The 24,873-nt window shown below is 38.0% G+C and overlaps 2 protein-coding genes across 3 annotated transcripts in view; one reads left to right on the top strand and one right to left on the bottom strand.

Annotated features, from left to right (window-relative positions):
• The window catches only part of LOC132113827 (catenin alpha-1), a 149,113-nt gene that overhangs the window by 64,159 nt on the left and 60,081 nt on the right, over positions 1 to 24,873 (top strand). For both annotated transcript variants that reach the window (XM_059521843.1, XM_059521844.1), the window contains 2 exons: positions 24,046 to 24,126; positions 24,338 to 24,490. In XM_059521843.1, coding sequence (XP_059377826.1) covers positions 24,046 to 24,126; positions 24,338 to 24,490 — 234 coding nt within the window. The remainder of the gene's footprint in view (positions 1 to 24,045; positions 24,127 to 24,337; positions 24,491 to 24,873) is intronic.
• LOC132113826 (leucine-rich repeat transmembrane neuronal protein 2-like) lies at positions 16,256 to 21,050 on the bottom strand. Its single transcript, XM_059521842.1, has 2 exons — positions 20,279 to 21,050; positions 16,256 to 19,729 (listed from the first exon to the last, which is right to left on the bottom strand). Exons 1-2 carry the CDS (start codon positions 20,280 to 20,282, stop codon positions 18,105 to 18,107), a joined length of 1,629 nt encoding a protein of 542 aa, XP_059377825.1. The 5' UTR covers positions 20,283 to 21,050; the 3' UTR covers positions 16,256 to 18,104.

Here is a 24,873-nt window from a genome sequence, read left to right on the forward strand (position 1 = left end):
GCTGGATGTACTTTATCCCTTATGTAAATACTTTTGTCCATTGCTAGTTAATGTTAACTAATGTTGTTAACCAACGACAACAAATTAAACTTTATCGTGAAGTGTTTTCTCTTGTTGCAGTGCTCAAGCTAAAATGATCTTGATAATGGCAAATAGCAATAAATTGTGCTGAATTAGTGCTCAGATGTTTTCTGCTCTATGAATTTTTTTTCTTTTTTTGATGAGCTGCAGTCCACAGTGAATGCTTGACAGCCTCTTCTTATTTTTCCCCTTGTCATAATGAAATATCCACTGTAATTTTGTTCCAACTCCAAAGTCATAGAGCCTGGCAGAGCTGGTATCATAACATACAATAAAGTGGTGCTTTACACTCTATCCTCTTTATCTGTGTAATTTTTTTTTCATGAACACTTGAGTGAGCTCTATAGACTTCTGAATCTTGAAGTGATAACTTGGAATGATGGCTATTTTCAGCAGCCATCAGTGATTGGTAAAATGTCGCCATCCTGTTCTTGTACACAATAATTGATTATGCTCACTCAGTTGAATCCCAGTGCCCCTAATTTACTCCGGATTCTGTGCAATTGAAGGGATACATCCTTTTGTTGTGGAGTGCTGTACTACAGTGGGGAATCCAAAAGCGTGCAAATCAGCAGTGGCTTTGTGCAGTGAAGTATAGAGTGAGTAGTTCCTGTCCTAGGTGCTGATTGATCAATAAAACATTCCAGTCGTCCTGAAAAACATATTATGGTCAGGGCTATTAAGCAGAACACCTATTTAATTAGCTAGTATTTTGGGATAATAAAAGCATCCAGGCATGGCTTCATATAATCCCTAAAACCCTTAACAGTATATATTCTCTTTTCTCTCATTTGTTCATTTTTCTTCTTCAATTGTGAAATAAGGTCCTGTTTGACAAACATTATACAAAGAAATCATAATCCTGATTATTTTGGTCAATATTGTAACCACGATTATTTAACACTATTATGAGGGGGCCATATGACCAAAACGTTATATAAGTGATTTATTTAAAGATAGTGATAAATATCAGATATTCATTTCCTGTAAATAAGGTTGCTATGACATCTACATTGTAGAGACCAGCAGAATTTCAAACAAACAAACAAAAAGTCCTCAAAAATATTGAAAATAATTAAACTGTCCATAATAAAAAAGCAAAGGACAAATACAATAGAATAAAAAGATACAAATTAAACAAACTGTGCTATAATGTTTTTTTTATGAAAGTCTCAAGCAGTATGATTATTTAATTATTCACTATACTAATTATTAATGTCTCATTTCAGTTTTTGTTTGGTTCTATTTTTTTACGTCTCGCAGTTTATATGAAAAGGTTCATGTGGGGTGGTACAGCCTACAGAAATGAATAATCAAACGTAAAATAAACATTGCCCACTGTCACTTTAAGAGCCACACGGATCCAAATTACTGTTAACTCTTTACGTTCATTTATTACATGACCGACGAAGGTATACATGAATAATCACCATGCGCAGCATTTTTGCATGTATTTGACTGTTTAATTGCACAGCTCTAGTGATGACTGTTTAGTATTCTTAGATCAGGGAGGTTGAAAGTAACTTTATATTCATTTAAAGTGTATTCCAACTCTATTGCAGTTTTCTATTTAAGTTCTGTTTGATTGCATGATCAGTTTGACAAATAATCATCAGTGCTTTCTGAAGTAAAGGTGTTGTGTGTTTCGAATTTGTCAATTTGAAGGCACATAACTAAATCAATGTTTGTCTTGTGGCCCAACAAACTCATCCTAATATCTCACTTTGTCCTCCAAAATGTTTTTAATCCAGCTTTTCTCTTTGGTATATAAACTGATTTTCCATCTGGAAAATTTTGTTGTACATTCACGCTGGCCATAATTTGCCTTTTGCTCAGTAAGTGCATGTCACAGTTTCCTTTCTTGTCAAATGTACTTTTACAGACACTTAATCATAGGCCTTTTTTGAAAGGATCAAATCACTCTTATTTTCTCCTTGTTGAGGGGAAGACATTCAACCTAGTCTGCAAGGTGAATGTGTTTTTTCATTTAAGTCAATATTGATAATCATCACAAATTTCTAATCTCTATTTCTTTCAAGTTTAAAGGCAGATTTTTGCTCTTAAGTTAAAATTTGTAGAAACCAGACTGTTAATTGGTTTTAAAAGACTAAGCAAAAAGGCTGAATAAATTGTAGCAAACAATGACATGACGCGATCAAATAGCGGTGCGAACTAATTCAGTGTGGAAGCATTTAAATGTGTCTGAGAAAGATGCAAAAATCATTACAAGCACAGAGAGCAAGAGACCGTTTAGTACTGCATCGCTTGTCTTCGATGAGAAGTGGAAGGGGTAGTTGTTTGTGGTTACTGTATGATGACTGAAATCGTGAAATGCCCTTAAACAATAAAATAAACTGCAGAGAGTTTTGTTTTCTAATACACACACTAAATTGCATGTACACAAACAGTGCTGCATGAGCTCACAGCTCTAGGGTTCAAAGTCCAAAGCATGAGGAAAATCTGCACTAAAATAGTGTTGTTTGTTAGTTGCTTAGAAATATGTATGAATTTTTACAAGGCATGTGACGGTACAATACGTGCAACAAACGCTTCCCCAAATTTGTAACAAGAATCATTTATAAATCTACTGTTGTCAACAAAAAAGAAACGCTGAGACTGAGGTCTTTCTGCAGGTTTCTGCTAAAATAAAAGCTAAGAAAAAGCAAGAACTGCATTAACATTAATAAATGTTATTATTGTAATTTTACCATTGTTCTGTCTAACAAAATAATGACAGTAATAAGGATAATAATAATTACAACAGCTCTATTAATAAATGTATTATAGCATTTACACATAGTGTTCAGACTGGGATCTGTAATGTTTTAAAAGAAGTCTCTTCTGATCAGCAAGGCTGCATATGTTTGTACAGTAAAAAATGCATGCCTAATTCAAGAAAGGGGTCTCAAAAATGTCCAAAAATATTATTTTTCAAACTTTTTGTTTTAAGTTAAATTGTGTTTTATTTGTATGATGTTTGCTAGAATGTTACAAATGTTCAGTGTTAAGTAAATATTGTTAAATAACTTTTTGGCTATTTAATTTATGCAATGGTGAAAAAAAAAAAATTGGCAAAATGGGGGGAAATTTAAAAAAAATGTTCAGAAGTTGGCCTTTGGCTGTAGACGGTAATGTTTTCTCTTGGTTCATTTCTCTTGGTTCATGTCAAATTAATTTTGATAAGTCGCACCTGACTATAAGTCGCAGGACCAGCCAAACTATGAAAAAAAGTCGACTTACAGTCCGGAAAATACGGTATATGGTTTCTAGATATTTTAATGAAAAACAGTAGTCTAAATACATTTAGTATAAATGCAAAAATGATATAGCTTAATCACAAAAATGCAATAATTATATTCCACAACTCTTTTAGTGCAATTAATACGTCTACATTAATAATACAATGCAATTAAATATTAAAAGCCCATGTTTATGCCACAATACCATGCTGCAGTTAGCAAATAAATGGTCCTTGTGGTACTGTGCCGCTTTTGGAGCGCAAACATTATATCGAACATTTATCGAACTCTTGTTATCGTTTTGTCAAGGGAAATTATATCATGATAATTATTGTTGTTTTATTGCCCTGTCCTAATTTGTACTGATTGTATTTGAGCCGTCATTGGGAACAGGCCCACATCTCCACCTGACTCAGCGCTGAAACATGTCCTTGATTCTGACCTTGTCAAGATATTATTCCACCCTAAGAAGAGGGAAGTTATTTTACTTTTATAGTACTCAATAAAATAGAACTAGATTTGTTAAAAATAAAAAATGCAAAATGTAAACTGACTTCATTAACTTTTTTAGTAAGCATTCTATGGTGATGTGCAGCTTCTAGTGTATACTATATCAAGCTGTCATGACATTGGCTGCTTCCAGGGTGTAGACAGTGTAATTCAAACAATGGGTTGAAGGAATGAAGATATTTAAATTCATAAAGGATATTCCCTTTGTCCTTTCCAAATTAAGATTAAATGACTGTCTCCTGCTTAAGGGTGATTGCGTGTTAACTTGACTGTGACCTTGAGCTGCTTATTTTCTCTGCAGATTGGAAAAAAAAACCCACACGTTTTCCTTTAGTCCTTCAAATGTGCTGTGATTTGTACATTTAAATGACAGAAAAAAATCCAAATTATGTATTCTAGCCCAGCAATGCTTAACCTTCTGGAGTCTAAGGGTATTTTTGGGGCCTGGAGAAGTTTTGTCATGCTCTGACATTTGTGCTTTTTTTTCAGTTTCTTATAAAAATCTAAATGGGTAAAGTCTAATCTCACTGTAATCAGCACATTACTGGGCTATAATAATATGTGAAATGCATGCATGTACATGATTGTATTTTTGAGAAAAAAAATGTTATGCTTGGTTAGTGAAAAACTAAAAATGTTAAATCACTTGAATAAGGCCATAAAACACATACAGAACATTGGATCCCGGGATTTTTGAGAACTGGAGCTTGTAGCCTAGAATTTTTCTTTCTAAATTATGTGAAAATCATCTTGTTTACTCACTCACAGAAAACAATATATTGATTTAAATTTCCTAAGACACTTTTTGTTGGTAAAAGTCATATGCGAGTAGGCGTCAACTATCATGAATATCATTGTGATTTACACCTGAGAAGACAAAGGCCTGCATAATGAGCTGATAATGAGCCTCTCAGTCAGCTGTGCCACTGTGAGGGAGGAGTTACAAGAAAGAATGTGAGAACAAAATAAATGTATATAATTTTATGTTTGTAGTTTATTAAGAATATATTTAATTATCCCACAACATAATTTAATATCCACTTGGAGGAGCAGTTAAACAGTTTATTAGGAAAAATCAAAGCTGACTTTCAAACTAATTTTTTGGCCTCATTACTCCAGTCACACAATCCTTCAGAAACAAATCTTATTTTCTACAAAAAACATTTATTATTATTATTATTATTATTATTATTAATGTTGAAAAGAGCTGAGAATATTTTTCTGTTTTTTTTAGGGGGATTAAATTGAAAGAACAGCATTGTTTTTACATTTGTTAATCTTTATTTGTTACATTTATATTATTTACTAGGGGTGTAACGGTACGTGTATTTGTACCGGACTGTTTCGGTACAGGGCTTTCGGTACGGTGCACGTGTGTACCGAATGACCGAATGCAATATTTTGTTTGCGGAACATAGGTACATTTTCGTGTTTCCAAAGGAACATATTAAGTGGCGGAAGTCTCCGCGTTCAGCGCAAATCATGCCCCGCAGCTGATTCAAGGCCGGTGACACACTGGCTGCGTGGCGTGAGTGTGCGTTTCTGCTGCGTGTCAGTTGCTTCATGTTTTCTGTGTCTTCACACACCAGAATCGTGCCTGACGCGGCGCTGGTGCGCTGCTGCTGCAGTAGGTGACATAGAGGACAGACCAGGCTCTTGTCTTCACGACAACAATATCTTTACTTCATGTTGAGCATAAATATAAAGCCTACTGATAAAGGACACCGTCAACAGTATTGACGACAAAATAGACTATTTCTGACAGGTGCAATATGCCAGTGTGTCACCGGCCTAAGGTTTTCAAAAGGCATCACGCGAGTGTGAACATCACTACAACTAGGAAAAAAACGATTGTAATTCAAACGCAGCTCCTGTCGGCATTTAAACAGACCTTTGCTCTTAATTATGATCGGTCCAACGCAATAACGAAATCTGAGCAGGTCTAAAAACTGAAACTGTTCATGCTGCACTTTACACTTTGGAAAAGTTATATATTTTTTAAATATGAGCAGGCCTACAAGCTGGGATTGGTAATGCTGCACTGTAATCATAGTTATTTATTTATATTTTTCATTATATTTTATTATAAGATATTGGTTTGAAACTGAGAGTATTTTATTTAGTGGAGAACTTTGCAGCTGTATTTTATTTCTTATTCTTTTTTATTTTATTATAAATTATATGTTATTATTTATTTTATTAAAAAGTATTTTAAAGTGTAAACAAATTGTTAAAAAAAGTTTATAGTAATAAACAACCTGCAGTTTAATGTTTGCATTTCTTTCCCTTACTGTACCGAAAATGAACCGAATCGTGACTTTAAAACCGAGGTACGTACCGAACCGTGATTTTTGCGTACCGTTACACCCCTATTATTTACATCAAGCTTTTGAATTGTATAGTATTGTATATTGTTATTGAAACATCATAATGTTTCACTTGATTATACATTTAGTCAGGAATTATAGTTTGGAAAAAGTCATTGGAAAAAGTCTAACTAGTAAAATGTTTACACGTTATGTGAAAACTAGTACAAGTATACAAATAAATAAAAAGAGACTTACTCATGTTTATGATCTCTGCTGAATAAAGTGCTTCATTCTTTTTTCTGAGGAAATCCATTTCTCAAATCCTCAACCACATCACATCTTTTTGGGGTGAATTATGTCATATTCCTCTCATCGCGAAGCAAACAGTAAAATAAAAAAACTTGAAGAACAGTCTCGCTGCTTTTTCTTCTGTTATGGGTAGGGGTGCTCCGATCACGATCGGCCGATCTTTAATGCGCATCTCGTCAGTAAAGCTGGTTCTCTAATCAGCGGTTAATTCCATCAGGTGCGTGATTTCACATAGAGCAGCTGTTAGTTCACAGAGCTGTTGTTAACTGAGAAGATGCGCCAATAAACGCTGAAAATGAACGTGGATTTGCGCATCTTCTCAGTTAACAATGGCTCTGTGTAGTAACAGCTGCTCTATGTGAAATCACGCACCTGATGGAATTAACCGCTGATTAGAGAACCGGCTTTACTGACGAGATGCGCATAACGATCGGCCGATCGTGATCGGAGCACCCCTAGTTATGGGTGTATTCAAGCCGCGCGCTTCAGTTTGAATCTGAATAGCGCGTTCAGCGCGGGGGCGTTGTCATATTAGATATAATGAAGGGAGACGTGAAAAACGGACATCGAGTTGTTTTCATATGGATTACTTTATCACAGAATATTTGTTTTCGGCGGCACTTGTTTAGTTTAAAAGTAGACATGTCAAGCTTTCTATAGATATCTCTCTCATGTCTCTTCGTTGAGTATTCATGGAGTTACAGTTCATTGTAATGACGTGTTTGTAAATGAAGATCAGCGCAGACAAAGGCTGCAGACTGCACACCTTGTTTGTTATCTTTATTTTATAAGTGCACAAAGTTTTGTTGTTATTATGTCTGTATCCAAAAAAAAGTAGACCCTTTAGAGATTCGATTGATGTATTGCTCTTGTCTGTACGATTAAAACTGAAAGTGTAATTTAAGTTCTTTTCGGGGTTATCAGGAGAAAAATGACTCAGAACGCGTATCTGCGTTAATCGACTCCAGAGGTTTAAGGAAAGAGAGCAAAAAGAGTTACTTTAAATGCAAGCTAGTTTGTTTATTGCATTGTCTCCTTCTGGAGGAACAGGATGAATCATTGAGTGCTCCTCAAACAGAAAGTGTAGTGGCTTTAGAAATATTTGAAATGGTTTTCTCTAGGGACTGCAGTTGCAGTTCACTGTTTAAAGCTACATTTAGTCCAACAATTAGATTTCTAATCTAGGAGAGGTGATCCTGAGAATTTGCATTACAAACTTCCTGAAATGTCTTGTAATTGCATTTATTAAATATCCAGAGGAGAGGAGTTTTACAGCAGATAAGGTAAGGCCAAGATTAATTGCCTCTGAACCCCCCAAAACTACTATTTCAATTAGTTTGACCTAAACACAAATTGTGCTGCATGCTTTCAAAAACCACCAAGCCCCATGAACCAGGTAATTTCTATTTTAGTTTAAATGCTTGGCTTTATATTGCACTCATTTTTTATAACTTATTTGTAAGTACTTTTCTGCCTAATATCTTGTGTATAATTTTATTATTATTTCTTTTTTTACTTTGAAGCAGCTCACAAAAAAAAGAAAAGATTTATCCAAATGCTTGTTTGTTTTTCCGCTGTTCATTTTACCAAATCTTGCAGTATAAGACAAAGCTGTTTATGAAATGCACACAGACAGCAAGCCTTTGAATGGTTTAAAAACAGAAATCAATAGTTTGCTCAAGCTTCAAAAGCTAGTATGGCTCTTTCGGTTTAGTTTTGATCTAGTGCACATTTGAAAGTGAAGTGTGAGTGAAGTGACATTCAGCCAAGTATGGTGACCCATACTCAGAATTTGTGCTCTGCATTTAACCCATCCAAAGTGCACACACACAGAGCAGTGAACACACACACACACACTGTGAACACACACCCGGAGCAGTGGGCAGCCATTTATGCTGCGGCGCCCGGGGAGCAGTTGGGGGTTCGATGCCTTGCTCAAGGGCACCTAAGTCATGGTATTGAAGGTGGAGAGAGCACTGTACATGCACTCCCCCCACCTACAATTCCTGCCGGCCCGGGACTCAAACCCACAACCCTTCGATTGGGAGTCCGACTCTCTAACCACCAGGCCACGACTTCCCCCCATTTGCTAGAACTAGATAACTGCCTTTTTTTCCTGCCGGAAAACAATGTTAGGGAAGTGTCTCAGCTCTTTTCTTTTCAAATCTATCATAAAATGGAAATATTTTATATTTTTTCCAAGTACAGAATGATTCAAACTAGTGGCTATTAAATATTGCTGTCATGGATAATGGCATTTGCCCACATTCACTTTGGTGATGTACTGTAGCATTTCTGACTCTAAACTGGGTTGCCCTCAGAAGAGGCTTAGGAGTTTGCCGTTGTGATTGTCAAGGGCATCATTGGCCTCATAGGTAATTCAGAAAAACACATTTTCTCCTGATATATTGTCAAGATCCGAAAAGAAATGGTTATTTAATGGCCCCACTGGTTTGATTCCTGTCACAGTGGCTCTTTTACAGTCTTCCTCAAGATTGCATCAGAGTGCCGTTACATGTATATTTAACCTGTTATATGGACACATGCTTGAGCTCTTGTTTTTCTTAACATTCAGATAAAAAAAAATCTTGTAAGCTGCTTGTTTTATGAGACATTTAAACCCGTTGACTTTGTAGGATTGTTTTGCGAATGGCATATTTAAAGTTAATAGCCTGTGCTGGTCCTTGTGTGTCTTAAATACATCGCAAACATATTGTGATGTGTGGCTCGTTTTCAAGGGCAACGTTTTATACTGGGTTCAGCAAAAAGGTCTGGGTTATTAACAGAGTTTTACAGTATCTTTGAATCGGTCTTTCTGAAATGAGCTTGGAAATTAAAACCGTACTAGCTATTGTTGTATGCAAGCTAAATTAGCATTTTCTTTTATCGTTTAAAATAATCGCCAAAAATAGATTCTTGCATTATTAGTGAATTGCTTGAGATACTGCTCCTTTGGTGTATGGTTCCTTTAATCTATGGAGAGATGTTAAGCTTTCGGTATGTAGTGTCTTTTTTTCTTTTGGCCAGAATGGGCTCTAGGGAGCAGTCTTAGCATGAATATTAATGAATTAAAAATTGAAAGGGCAGGAGGTGAACATTTTAAGAAATTAGATTTCACCTTGCACAGCAGAACTTTCTCTCTGTAAAATTTAATAATGATTGAAGCATTAAGTCATGCTCATGTCTTCTCTCATCATCATCTGGGATATACAGAAAACTCTTGCAAATGTGCCACTGTGTCAAATATGTGCTCTTAAGGGCACATGAACGGTTGCATAAATTTGTGTTGAACATTCTTAATAAATCAAAAGATCTTGTCACCTTTTGCTTGTGACACCATTTTTTCATTTTTATGTATCATCAGAGCAGATGGTGCGAAGGATGAGAAAAGATCCTCACCGTGAACAAGAGCATTGGTATTCAAACAATCGAGGTTCAATAACCCACCTTGGAATCGGCTTCATGACAGACTTCAGCCTGAAGTTGACAGTATGAAGACAGATAGCATGCCATGTTTATTAACTGCTCTGTATGATTTGCCAACAGCGACTGGATGCCACAACTGATTGCTCTGTGAAGACAGATGAATGCTGTAAAGCATGGCATGCCCCATTCTCTGCCCCTCAGTCCTGAACCGAGGCTTTGTAACAACAAGTCCAGTTTTGCAGACTTCTTTCTAGAATACTGAGCAATGGTCATCATGCACCTCTTCTGGTGCATGTTGTGTATGAAATGAAAAGGTCACCCTTGATACATAATGTATCGAGCTGTTTCTAGTGACATGTCACTGTTGGAAAAGTCATGTTTCTTAATAAACTGCAGTGCTGTAAATGTATTCACTTGAATCGAAAAGGGAAATTAACAAGGCTTTTTAATGCTAGAATGTCTTTTGACAAAAATCCTTTAGATTTCGTCATAATCATAAAATAATTTTTACTCTAAAATGGCATGCAATTTGTGGACAGAACTACATTTAAAAAATGTTTACATTTAGTCAAGATTAAAGTCTTCATTAAAATATTCAAGCATTTTATATTAACTTAAACTCGCTATTTATTATGATTTGATTATTTGAATCAATAATACACATCTCGGTTTACTTTATAACCATTATTGGTATTGTTTTTATTTTGTGCTGTTTCTTAGTCATTTTTTTATTTTTATATTAGCAACTTTTTCTCATCTTCGTTAAAGTTGGTCAAAAAAATAAAGTTATCAAACTTTAATACTGATTACATGTGCAAACTGACCTTTTTATGCATGTGAATTATTTATTTATTTTTTATAAAGATATTGATGTAGTCATTAGGTCTGTCACTTTTAGTTCGAAAATCGTTTGCACAATCGATCAACCAAAAAAAGTTTCAAAAATGAAAATAGGGAATCGATTTTAACCAAATTTGTAAAACGTTCTGCTCTGGACCCCGAAAATGTTGATTGACTTGTTTTCCTGTCCAACAAATTTTTAATGGCCCTAGCCTTTTTGTGCATTTCATTATGTATGCCTAGTGCCGCCTAGCCTAAGTGTCGGTTACGTTCAATAAAAAAACACACATGGCCTGTTCTTAAGTCCATTTAAAGTTTCATTTTTTGAACAGTTGTTTGAAATGGATTGAATCATTATTTAAAATAATCTAGAAGATTTTTGAATTGCCTAAATCATAAATGCAGCCGGGTTGAAGCCTGCAGTGATGTTTTTCTTTTGTTAATGTTTCGAGAATGTTGCACTTCTGTTGCTGTTTGTTATTCTGCACGAAACTTCATGCCAATAAATAAGAAATATTGTTGACTTGTGCCTTTCCAGCGCTCTCTTTACGTTCATCCATTATTTGACGTTGAAAAAGGAAACGTCTTTTTTTTTAGACATGGAAAATCGATTTTACAATCGATTCAATGAACACTTGTGTCTTAAAAATCGAAAATGATTTTTTCACAAAAGTGACAGTCCTAGTTGTTATGTTACACTTAGAATATCTTCTCAAAGTTTTACACTATAAACTATACATGACTCCTGAATAAGAAGCTAGTTTGCCTGGACTTGAGACAGGGTTTTGGCAGTTTCCTCCACTTACTCAACTTTAAAATGTGGAAAGCAGTAAATGTTACAGAGGTATTTGCTGACGAGAGTCCAGATCGATGAATTCTCCTTGGTAAGCGTTTTCCAGATTGGAAGCTCATAATAAATGTTTCAAGCATATGCAGCTCTTGAGACCTTGAAGCCTGTAGGGTGTTGAGTTTCCCAGTAGCATTTTTCTCGTGCCTGCAAATGGTTGCTTTATTGCTTCTGGCCTGGTTGAAAAGGTTTGTTTTTGATCGAATGGACATTGAGTGGTACTGGGAGAAATGGGCTATAGTCATAGCATCTGGCAGGTCTTAACTCAAAGATTTAAATTTAATTTGCCCTTCTATATATTTGATTGCTTTTCAAGTGCATCTCTTCAGGAGTTTTGAGGCAGTAATTGAATTTCCTTAAATTGCACATGGTCTCTTGGCTGTATTCAGAGAGTCAATGATGAGTGCGATGCAGATGTTTCACCTGTGGCACCGGGAAATAATGGGCAATCGTGATGGAATCCAGATAGGAGTAATTATAGCACTCTTGCATCATATTTGATTATGAAGATCTTGTGGGTGGCGGTGGGAGCCCTTCCCTGTGCCGCATCAGTGTGCTTTTTTCAGCTTGACTGTTTCTGATGGCATGATATTGTAGGCTAGAAAATGCTTCTCTATTCGATTGTGTAACTGCTTTTGTTACCAAGCCTTTGTAGCAGGAAGGTCACCTCTATTGACAAGTCAAAGTAAACAGGTATGTCAGTGTCATTAGGGTCCTTTTCTTAACCTGCTGCTGTGGATTAGCTCTGACTCATTGCATTAGCTCTGTGTGCACCTTGATATCTGGTATTACTTCCCTCAGATGCTTAAATGTGTCAGACATTCTCATGAATAGGGCTGCATAAAGTTACTTCTAGTCAGAAGAACAAGGATAAAATTAATGTCTTTGTTCGTCACACTCTAGAACACGAATTCGGTTTGGCTGATCACTGTTTCCTTGGCAACCATGTGAGAGATAAATAGAGCATTTTGTCATTTAAATCCTGCGTGTCCACATCTAGTGACGGTCATCATCATTAACAATGTAGAAATCAAATGTGATGGCTGCTGGTTTTTTCTTTCTGGTGCTTTTATGTACATTTAAATGCTCTTTAAACTCAAGCTTAATTCTTTTCTGGCTCTGTTGCCATGCATTTCATCATTGCATTATTATAAACTACAGCTCTAAAATTAACATTTAAAAGTTGTTAATTACTAATACACACATTCCTAGATCTTTTAGCGATCCTTAAATTATTTGTATTTTTCTTAGCCAATAAATCGGCTAATATAACATCACAGCATGATTACATGTATGACTAGATGTAAAAAAACAAAACAAAAAACAAACTGTCACTTAATCCATATTTATCTTCGTGCCTTTGCAGCATAAGGGTTGTGCGCTTGACATACACAGCTAGTAATTAGCACAACAACATTTGGTATCATCTTAACATCCAAGGGCAGAAACACTTCCGCTGAATCTAACGAAAAAATGCTTTTATTTTTCGGTAGCTGGTTCATTGAGCTGCATTGCTTTTCTTGCTATCATTTCCTTTTTGTTGACCACTTTGATCAGGGAGTGGATGAGTGATGACTACCCTTGCTGGCTAATGGAGCTTCGCCCCTTTGCTTTAATATAGTTCATTTTGAGAGACTTGTTTTGAAGAGCGGTGTCCATTCATCCTCTGGAGTCCCTGAGAGCCCCGAGCTCTAAGGAAATGATGGTGAGAGAAAAAGAACCTTTTTCGTAGACTTAAAAACAGAGGGAGCAAATTAAAATTTGGAGCGACTGCTGTGGTACAATAAGAAATCCTTTAAAAGTATTAGCCGGTTTTCATCTGGTTTTTGAGTTGCCTTTTCTTTTGTGTGTGTTCGGTGACTTCCTGCAGGGTTTAAATGAGCCTTCGTAATTGTGAACATGACGTACAGTTCAAATGCAAAGTTGAGATGAACAATATCCTCTCACTTCTTGAGTTAAATCATTTCTGTTATCATTTCTTTAGACAGGGACAGACCTCTGCCACGTAGGGCCACAACCAAATTAATAGTGACCTTTGGAAGTTAATAGCTTCCTTTCCCAGTGAGTGAAAAGCCTTAGAAAGCTGCTGCATCTGAAGCCTCTGTAGTCACAAAGCCTTTTCTCTTACACACTCTGTCTGGTCAAGAAATGACTGTCCTCTATAAATCATGTTCAGCTTCAGCCATCCTCACCCCACCCTGACTTCCCAACATCGTTCCTTTATCTCCATAGAAAATGCCTTTAGGCACAGCATCGGTGGACCAGTGGTCAACAGCTGCCCGGAGGGAGTCGACCAATCGCTTCTCTTTAGCTTGCGCCTGCAGTAAAATCATTCAAATCAATTCTATCGTCTGGGATACAAGACCTTAAGATTTACAAAAGAGATAAAATCTTTAAACTGTGACGCAGCAATCACAGATGACATGCACAATATCATTGTTGTTCAAGTGTCTGGATAGATAGATGATTGTATTATTTATAGAAAAAGCATTACAAATGGCTACATAAAAACTGATGTTCACTGTGCCTAATGTATTGGACTCCCAAGGTTAGGCATACAGTAGCAGTCAGGATATTATTTATGTGTTTTGTCCCCTTCATTCTGCACTGGAAATTGGTTTTCTTCCAGCATGCCCTGCAGTATTTGTGCACTGCACAGTATATAACACAGGCGGGTAGCTGTTGTGGCATATACTTGCTGCCACCCTTATAATTTTGAAACCTCCATAGGCTTCAGTGTTATTGAGTAAATCACTGGATTTTCTCTAGGCTGTACAATATACCAGTATTTTATTTAAAAATCTGTGTGTATATATATATATATATATATATATATATATATATATATATATATATATATATATATATATATATATATAATCAAATAATTTATTTGACTTATTTTATATATTATTTATTTATAGATTTTTGCAGTTTCAGTATGGGCAGGATTCTTCCTCTTCCTGGCCTAAGATCAGATTTTACAGAATTATTTTCTCAGAATAATACAGTTTTGGATGAAAATCAGTAATGTGGGTACAGAGTGACTAGCTTGCCTTTTCATTTCATTTAATTTTGGAAGAGTATTTCTGGAGCGTCTGAGACCTCAGTAATTTCCCACTGGTGGTGTCATGCATCAGCACCATTTTACATTCTCTGCTCACCAAAAAACCTCAGATGATATATGTATATATGCTGCACTTCACTTGAGAGAAGTAATGGTCACGTGTGATTCTCCTATATCGTGCTGCTTTTCTGCCACCGGCCACCAACCTACCACTATTTAGATTGTATTTAAATCAAGAACCAGTGGGCTAGATAATCATTTTTAACCAATATTAATCATTATGCGTTTATAATAGCATTTTTAAGATGATTTGAACACTATTCTACTGTGGGCTAGAGTGGAATTTTGGTCGTGCTGTTGTGTTTGATGCCAGTCATTCAGGCAGGTTGTTATCTCGGTTTAGAAGGGCAGGTGAGTACCGGGTTATGATAATGTTAATGATATCAAAAGCCATTTACTTCAGAAGGGCACCTTGTCTGCAGCCCAGACCAAATACCCTGAGTGCAGCATTCTTAAAAGCCTTTCAGCCATCTCTGTATTCAGCACGTTTCATACATGATAGAGTTTCTTCAATCCTTTGTGTAGAAGATCTTTAAAAGGAAGGCAAGTATACAGACAAGTAAGATCTTGGGTATCTAAAGAGCATATTAGACCAAAACGGTTATAAATTGTAACATTTTTATTTAAAAATATACGTCTTAAGGAGAAAAAAAAAAGATCTTCTCAGTTGGCCACATCTTTACCCACTATACAGATATGAAATAGTACATATTACAATACAAAAGGAAAACGCTGGGCTTTGGGGAGAGGAGGGTGAGAAGCATTAATTTTTGCACAAAAAAGTTTTTGGGTTGGCCAGAGTAAGCAGCAGGACTTCAGCGTATGGCAAGATAACCCCCCCCCCCCCCCCAACAAAAACCGTTTACATGAGTGCAAATGAATGCATGTTAAGTGTGTTTTTTTTTTTGTTTTTGTGATTGGTTATAAGATGAAAGTTTAAACATTACAGTGTTCATCAGTATTTTTTATAGGCAGTCTTTCTTCCCCAACATGTCGAACCTATCAGATCAGGATGTGAGGGGATGGTGCTGATGTTCATGTTTTCTTTAAACATGCGATTTGTTTTTGAGGAATGCAGAAAGCAAAGGTCAGCTGCACTAAACCCAAAACAATGCAACACCATTGGTGGAGGTTCTTGGCTTGGTAAATGTTAGCAGTAGGTTTCCTCGTTCAGTCCCACAGGATCTGATAAATGCATTTTGGAATGTTATTTCTCAGCTAGACTTCTGGCTGTGCGGAAAAGATCAGCTATACAGACCTGCATTCCCTTTCTATTTGTCTTTACCAACATAAAATTGTGTCCTGGGGCGTTGGAGTTAGTAAAAGAATGTAAGCAGCTGTTCCTCACTCATGGTATTTTACAGCACCCTCTAGAGGACAACTTTAATCAGTCTCTTCAGGCATGTTTAATTTCAGTATTAAGTTTTTTCGACTGTCATTAGGAAGGTGCCAATTTCTCAGATTGAGTTTTCAACCCAAAACCTCTGCCTGTGTATGACTACATGCTGCTTTTATTTTTAGCCATTTTTTCTTAAGCTATATAGCTTGATGACTAATTTCTTTATTCCCCAATGAGGCAATAAGCCTGACTGTGGTGCAACTAGGGTGGCGACCAGAGCTTTCCAGCTATTGCTCAGGATGTTGTCGGTCACTTTTGTCATGCAGTTCTTTTTTTCCTCTAATGGTTTCTGTACCCTGATTTAGCCTCAGTTGGTGGCTCCTAAGATGCTCATTGACTTCAATTAGATGCTAACCATTGTGTTTGTGTTCCCTTTACCCCCGTGTGCATCCCTACCCCCAACTCCTGATTGCAACACAAAGAGCTTCTGCAGCAGCGGCTTCTTTAGTTTGATGCTAATGTCTGTCCTCTCAGTGCTGCATACAAATTTCTCCTGACCCAGCCTCTCTCCGTCTTCTGCATGCTCTCCTGAGAGCTGCGCTACACTTTACTTCAGCTTTTCTCTCCGTTTCTGTTTCTTTAGCGTCCTTGGTATGAACCTCTGTTTATTTCTTGCACAGACGAAAAATACCTTTTTTTGTCTTCATGGGCTAAAAGGAGCAAGGCTATGAAGTAGTAACACTCTAGTCTTTTTTTTTTTTTTTTAAATACTGATTTTTTACTGGCTGAAAAGGCTGAAACTTGCAGGGCAGAGGTTTGGGGTGATAGAATATTAGATTAATTTTCCCTGAGCTTAATTCACTCAGTGTTGAAGCTGTCAGGTATGGTTATGCTCTTTGCTGCATTCGAACAGTGCGGCAAACGTACGCCTGTATTTTTAGGAAGCAATTGTCAGTGTCCTCTGCATGCCTTCTTTTTCTAGCTCTTCCCATCTCCCTAGGAAGGTGTTCTCGCTGGTGTTTGCTTCATCGTCTAGCATTCCTTGATGGTCTCTACCATTAATGATGCAGTGATCTAAGCAGCAATGTTCTATCACTGTGAGGATGTCAGTGTTTGGAGCCATCTCATGTAATACATGCACAATGATAATTGAGGGATTGCCTATGAGGGAGCTTGTTCAGACATTTTGTTAGAACCAGTGCAGGGCGATATTGGACATTAACCTTTTTACACAAAGTGCTAGGCTTTAAGATTTCAAGGAAGCAGACAGAGTTTATTGAATTTATCCAAATGCAGAAACGGAAAGGCAGTTAAGTGTTCTCATTGGTTTAAATTTAAGACTTGATCAAAGTAAAATGATCATTTCGGACACCTAAGGAGGCCAAAAAATGCGAGTGGGTTGAATTCCCTGTTCAAATTTCATTGTGGCTCTATTTGTATCAGTACTTTGTTTTCAATTTAGAAAATACGAGTTTAAAAAATATGCTTTGTGCCCATTTTTTTTTTCTCTCTCCAAAAGTGAATGTGTGAGTGAGATCTAAAGTTTTGCTAACGTGCATGAAAAGTCTTTTTTTTTTTTTTTTTTTTTTTTTTTTTTTTTTTTTACAAAAAAAACCTTTTAAATTTGCACTGCTCAGCATATGTAACACTATTTTTCCATGGAATAAAATTTCACCATTTATCAGAAGATATGTCATTTTATAAACCGTTTTCTGGAGCGCAGGGTTCCAGGCAGTTTGGCTATAGATTTCTCATTTCCTCTGTGCTGCAGAATACATAGTACACAAACTGATGATGCTGTGATGCATCCAACCTTCCTTGGCTGAGATTGATTGCCCCAGCTAGATATGAACCTTTGCATTTTGTATTACAAAAATAAACTTGTTGATTTCTCTATATTTCCTCTTTTGCAATTCATCCCAGTCATCTCAAGCTTTCATAGATTTCCAAAGCTAACAATTTCAAAGAAATATTCTTCATACAAACTGAAAATGGGGGGGGGGGGAGTTTAAAAGCAAACCCTGTTTCTTTTGAAATGGACAAATGGTTAAACCCGGACACTGCAGGAATAAATAGTTTATACTTCACACTCTTTATAAGGCAGTTGCTGACATTTGCACTGCCCGTAGCCATTGATGATCACGAGTGCACCCTCCTCGTGACTGGGATCGTACTCGTTATAGGGCACCTGTGTGGCTAGGTCGGCCATTGGCTGCCTCTGCTGGGTCCTCATCTGTCGCCTGTTCTGAATGGCCGAGCAATGGCGGATCCGCCTCAGAGTGGGAGGGCAGCATTTTCGTGATATGTACACTACAAAAATGATGAGGAAGAAGGAAAACAACAGAGCCATGGTGCCAATGATGACCCTCTGGGTCAGCACTGTGTTGTCTATTGCAGAGTAGTCCTCTGTAATCTCTGCCCCCTCCACTGTCATGGTAGTAGCGAGGGCAGTGCGTGGGGGTTGTGTGGTGGTGGTAGTAGTAGTGACAATCGTAAAGCTCCCAAAATCCTCTGCATAGAAGTCTTGCGTAGGGGTCTGCATATTTCCGAACAGGGAGCTTGTGATCTCAGGGAGCATGGCCTCTGTGCTGGTACTGGTCAGTATAACTGGGGCCGAGAAATTTTGGCAAAGTTGGAATCCGTAAACGGCATCCAGTATTTCCTCACCCTGTGCGTACTCAGGACTGTGGCAGAGGATAGAATGCTCCCATCGACCCTTAAAGGTGCTCAGCCAAGTGGCCAAATTGCAGATCCGTTTGGTACATTCCCAAAGGTTGCTTGAAAGCCCAATCACATTTAGGGACTTCCACATATCCATGGTTTGGGTATCGAGGCTGTTCAGTTTGTTGTTATCGCACAGCAGGATCTTAAGGTTGGGCAAAGTATCAAACACGTCGGGGGTGAGTACGCGTATCTCGTTTCCAGTGAGATCCAGTTTCTCCAGAGTTGTCCATTTCCATTCCATGGTGCATGTTAAATTGTTGATCTTGTTCCACTGAAGATAAAGGAACTGGAGGGTGACCAGACGAGGGAAGTGTGCCAAGTTAATCTTGGTCAAGTGATTGTGTTCCAAATGGAGCTCCCGCAGCTTAATTAACCCAGCGAAGCCATTCCGGGCCAGGCTACGGAGCCGGTTGTTGCTCAGACCAAGGTATTCCAGGCTCCGGCAGTCCCAGAAGGCTCGCACAGGCGTCGTACGAAGTGAGTTTGATCGCAGGTGTAGGATCTGGAGTTTCCGGAGCCCGTGAAATAACTCGGGCTCCAGAGCTGTCATCTGGTTGAAGGAGAGATCCAAAATCTGCAGGTTGATGAGGTGGATGAAGGTTGTGTTTGGCAGCTTGGTGATGCGATTTGAGCTCAGGTTAAGGTCCTTGAGCTTGTACAGCCCCTGGAAGGCATCCTCATGCACGGTGGTTATTTGGTTGTGGTCCAGGTGAAGCCAAGTGAGCTGGGTGAAGCCAAAGAACTGGTCTGAGCTGAGCTCACCTATGCTGTTGTGTCTGAGCGAAAGTCCAAGGGCCCCTTTATCCACACCATCTGGGGGCGCCAGGAGCCCCTGCGTGTCGCAGTAAAACTGCAGGTCTTCACACCGGCATTTCTGGGGGCAGGTTGTGCATGACACAGGAGGGAGGCACAGTAGCATGCTGATCACACAAAGTGCCGTTGGTGCATGTCCCACCAATGGCCACCTTGAATGGAAACCTGGGTGGGTTTAAAGATAAGAAAATAAACTGGGGGGAGGGAAATCTAATCTTTGCAGTACACAGAAAGGTTTTTTTTTCTTTTATTATCATTGAAATTATGATGGCACTCTCTCTGTATTTGTCACCTGTCAATGCTGTCTGCTTGTTGATCCAAGAATTTTAAGAATGTTTTAAGAAGAATGACTTGCACTGCTAGTTATGTTTACTTGAGTAATTTTAATGCATAAATTATCCATCCATATGTTTTGAACTGCAGTATTAGCTTTTTATTCAGTTTCATAATTTTCTTTTTCCTAGGATGTAGTTTCTAATAAAAAAAATTATCATCCTAGTTTGCCATATTTTTTTTGTTTTCCACCTTTTTCTGCTGCAAATTAATGCTTGTTAAATATTACAAGTCTACTAAGTAAAAAAAGTAAAAATAAAAAGGCAAGTAGCTTTTTAAATAAAAAGATGTTTATAGAGACCCTGCCAGTCACTGTCCCCCCTCCTATTCACTACATTGCCTATTCAGGTCCAGACTCTGTGAATAAAAGGGCTAACTTACCCATTCTTTTGTGTACATCGGAGGCTGCATTCAACTGTCTTTTTCTGCAGACTTTTGGAGCAACCAGATGGAAGAGAAATCCACAGGGAAAAAAACCTTTTGGGTAAATACAAAAGGAATCAAGCTCTTCAGAAATAAAGAAGTGTGGTGCCCCTCCAGTTGAACCAAATTCAGGAATTCCATGTCTTGGGATGCTGTTTTTTCTCTTTTCCGGTCTGTCCTTTCTTCAGTCCTGCTATTTAATTCCCAGATTAAGAAAAGACAAACATTATTTGCCTTCCAAGAATCCTTAAATTTGAAGTTGATGATTTGCATCTAAAGCAGCACCGCTGAGCAGATCCCTCCGTCCCTTAGCTGCCTCTTTCCTTTTCCACCGCAGTGATGTCAGCTCAGTTGGTTAATTGAAGATCACGCTTTCCTCTTTCATTGCTCGGGGTCCTTCATCCCTAACTTGTTGATGGCAGGCAGAGGCTGCACTTGCGACGCCAGTTCCGTGTGTCTCTGCCGTGTAGTGTGGAGTTCTCTGCACCAAGGAAGGGGAGATGCAGTGAGGGGAAAAGCAGAGGAGAGGAGCTCAGATGTTATTCTGTGCTTTTGTTGCAGCCACTCACTGCTACAGAGTGGTGGCAGGCTGGCGTCGATCACCAGTGCAGTTTCTCCCTTTTTCTCTTATGCGCGCTTTGGTTCGCTCCCTGGCTCGCTCACTTTCTGCCTTGCACACACTCACAGTGCTTTGGCGCTTGATTCAACACACCCTCCCCCTCCCTTACTTTTTTTCCCTCTGGTTTGTCACAGTCATAATATTGATAACTGCAACGTGTTGCGGCAGTTCCCAGCGAAAATTAAAAATTACATTAAATCTCCTCGTCTGCTTCCTGTCTGGTCAGGTATATATGTGTGTTTGTGATGAAGATGGGCAGTTTAGTAGTTTGTAGTAGTAAATTAAAATACACATTAAAAGATTTTACATTTAGTTTGTATTTTGGGTCTTTACTTCAGTTAAATGTTGCTGAATGAATTTACAATATAATTTAGTTGGCACAGGAAGCTGACACTTCATTTTATATACGATGACTTGCAATCAGATTTTTCCTTCCTCCCGCTCCCTCTCCCTTTCACTCGTTCAGGTTTTCAACACGAAACGCGTCACAAGCAAACCAACGTCACAGAGACCTTTTATACTCCTGTCGATCTGCGTTGGTGGGGACGTAGTCTGAATGCTGGACTTAATAGAGCATTCACACTGCATAGCCCCACAGGAGATTTCACTAAGCAGAAGACGTGCGCAACATAGCTGTTGTCTGCATTTTTCTCAGCCCCTCTGTCTTTTGGCTAATTTTTCTATATGGGATGCTTAATGTAATGGAAATGAAACCGTTCCTTTTTTAATGAAATCAAGTTTGACGTTTTGGATGACAGCCTGTCATGCTTACTGCCTTTTTTATTGACCTGGACCATTTCGATTTCAGAATAACGTCATGTAATTTTATTTAATATTAGCTTGTATTTAATATTTTAGTAGTATATATTTGTATATGTTTTTATATATTTCATATTACTTATTTATAATAAACAGGTTTCATTATTAAATCAGCTTTTTCTTTTGCTCACAGACTTAAAACTCAAGTCATTGCAAAGACATTTTCTCAATTCCCTTTAAAACAATGCTGCTACCGCCATCAATTTGCGCTGTTGTTACACATTCTCTGCTTTCAGTAAATTTCAAGACCGTTATTACTAGATGTCAAATCCCCTGCTGTGAAAAATAATTCCTGTAATGTGTAATTGTTGGTCTGTTGTAGTTGGACTCTTTGCATTATGTGACTTTTCCCCCTCCCAGAATCTCATGGAATGAGTTGTATTTAGGACCTCATGTCATGTTAAAAAGCTAAACTTTTTTTTTTTTTTCACAATTGTCAGATTTCGGTCTTCTGTTTTGAATACAATGATGGGTATCTAAATGTAAACGTGACTCTAAACCGGCCCATTTATACAAATGTTTCCTTTATTCTGATATGCCACAGTCTAGTTAATTTTCCAAGTGTATAGTTTAGCACATCCCTATTTATTTATTAATATTTTTTTTTTGGTTTCTCCTGTGCACAGGGTGACTGTGGGTTGTGCTAAAATTGCTTTCGTGCCATTGTACCCACTGTGCTTAATTTGAACATCTGCGTTTCTTTTTTTGTGGTGGTCACTTTCTAAAATGACCTGGGCTGTTTTGTGTGTGTATGATTTATTTGTTTGTCTTTTTTCTCCATAGGTCATATTACTTTCTTTACAGATACTTTTCTCACTGGTGTGTAATCTGCTCTCAGGGGATGTCTCTGCTGAGGAGGACTGTTTTAAAATCTTTTTTTTTTTTCTTGCACCAGTCTGTGGGGAGATTGGTTCATGCTGAAAGCACAGCTCTACCCTGAGCATCATTAACTATACATGTGAAAACACCATGTGTTTGGAGTGTGAGAAATCAAATGACTGGCCAATTAAGTGGAGATGCTCGAAGCAAAATCAATATTGAGGGATCCAAGTCATTTTGCCCTCCGGGGAACATGCAATCATATAGGTAATATCCGTCAAGTTCTCTTAGTTGCACTGTGGATGAATGTACCGTTTGCACTAATCTCAACTCAATGAGCAACTGATCTCAAGGCTAGTGATTTAGAATTGACAGCCCCTCACCATTATGCTGGAGAGTATATATTCCTCTGAAATGCTTTTATCCAACTGGCACAAAATCAGTAGGGTATTAAGGCCGATGGCATTCACTTGCCTCCTGCCGTGTACCACCCAGTGGGGTGAGGAAGTAGGGTGGCCGAACTGCCAGTGCCACTGCCATATTTCATTGACTGTCATGCTTTTGCTGCTTGTGTCCCTGTGACGGCCTTCCTCCAGGCTTTTCCCTGTGCTGGAGATTTACCTACCTACTGCACATGAGCAATTTGTCTGTGGCATGTGAGTGAGATCCACTCTCCCAAAACTAGCCAACCTGGCTTGAAGCGCTGGACAAGTAAACGCCTTGAAAAGTGTGGAAATTGCTCAGATTTATCTCCAACATCAATTGCAATCATTGAGTTGGCTAACATGTGAACTGTGCTTGACCAGGCTTAACTCCTCCTGCCTACCTTCCTCTGAACTTTGTGTATTGTTAAAAGCTGTCTGGCTCATCACATAATGGGTTTTGTCTGGAGATGTAAGTGCCTTACTTACATTTTAATCCTTGAAGGTTGGGGATGGAAGAGTCAGACACCAGTTCAAAAGAATTTGTAGCATTTTGACTAATCTTTTAAGGGTGCCTTTGCCCTACATACTTTTTAGGAGAACTATTTGTGCCTTGAATTATTTCATGGACCGCTAAGCCCAGCTCAAGAATGTGACAGACAAAAACTCTGGATTTTTGAGCTGAAAAATGTATTTGTGAAAGAATGTGGGCGGGTGCCTCCTGACTGTACCACAAGTCACGTTAGTCATACAAAACAATCATCGCCAAAGGGGGGTAAAAGAACCTAAACCTCGACAAAGTTTTCAAGAATTAAATGAAATGTTTGCCACAGGGGGTTGTAACCATATAAGTGACTCATGCTGTTAAACTTTTATCTTCCTCTGTAGAAAATGCATCTTATCCATCATATCTTATAAGTTTTGTTTGTGTTGTCCTTTCAGTCCTCAGCTTTAACTCCCACCTGTCATCTTTCTTTTTCCCAGCGAGCCTGACTATAAGTTTAAATGAGCCTAAGTATATTTTCTCCTGTTTGTTTTTATCACAGGCTGGACATAAAGAGAAGAGCGATGCCCTGAACACGGCCATCGACAGGATGACTAAGAAGACCCGTGACCTGCGCAGACAGGTCTGTTCACTTTGAAGCAGTGCACAGAATCACATTTATTTTGATTATAGGTGTCAACAAGAGTACTTTGTCCTTTGCCTTAATCTTGACTGTCCCTCCTTAGCTGTACGTTGTTTACATTGCGTATTAAAAATGAAAACACCAAACTCAGGTCCTCTGAGTGATCATAAACTAGCTAAGGATTTGTTTGTTTACATATTCATAATTTCAGCTGCGAAAGGCTGTGATGGACCACGTGTCAGACTCTTTTCTGGAGACCAATGTTCCACTGCTGGTATTGATCGAGGCTGCCAAGAATGGTAATGAAAAGGAGGTGAAAGAATATGCCCAAGTTTTCCGTGAGCACGCCAACAAACTGATTGAGGTAGGCACCTGTTTTCTGCTCCATAAAGTGCCAATTACTGTCCCTCGTCTGTTGAATATTTAAGTTCTGGAATTGATTCAAAACAAATGATGGGACATTATTTGTACTCCTCCAGACGGGCTATTCTTTTGTTTAACATAGCATCACGTGACTTGAAGCTAATTGGTGATTGTAGGTTTGTTTTCTTTAAGATATTTGTTGACATTTTTTGTAGTTATTATTTTTTTTAAATTCAGATAAGCCCTTTAGAGGTTTTGTTGTAGACATCTGTTGAAATGCACAGACCAGTCCTGATCCAAAATTGATTTTGTGCACTGTATCTACTTGCATTTGTAGTATCTGTGACGAACATGAAACAAAATTTGAGTTGTTTGCCATTCTAA

The sequence above is a fragment of the Carassius carassius genome, chromosome 33 (assembly GCF_963082965.1).
Source record: "Carassius carassius chromosome 33, fCarCar2.1, whole genome shotgun sequence".
In the NCBI taxonomy this organism is placed as follows: domain Eukaryota; kingdom Metazoa; phylum Chordata; class Actinopteri; order Cypriniformes; family Cyprinidae; genus Carassius; species Carassius carassius.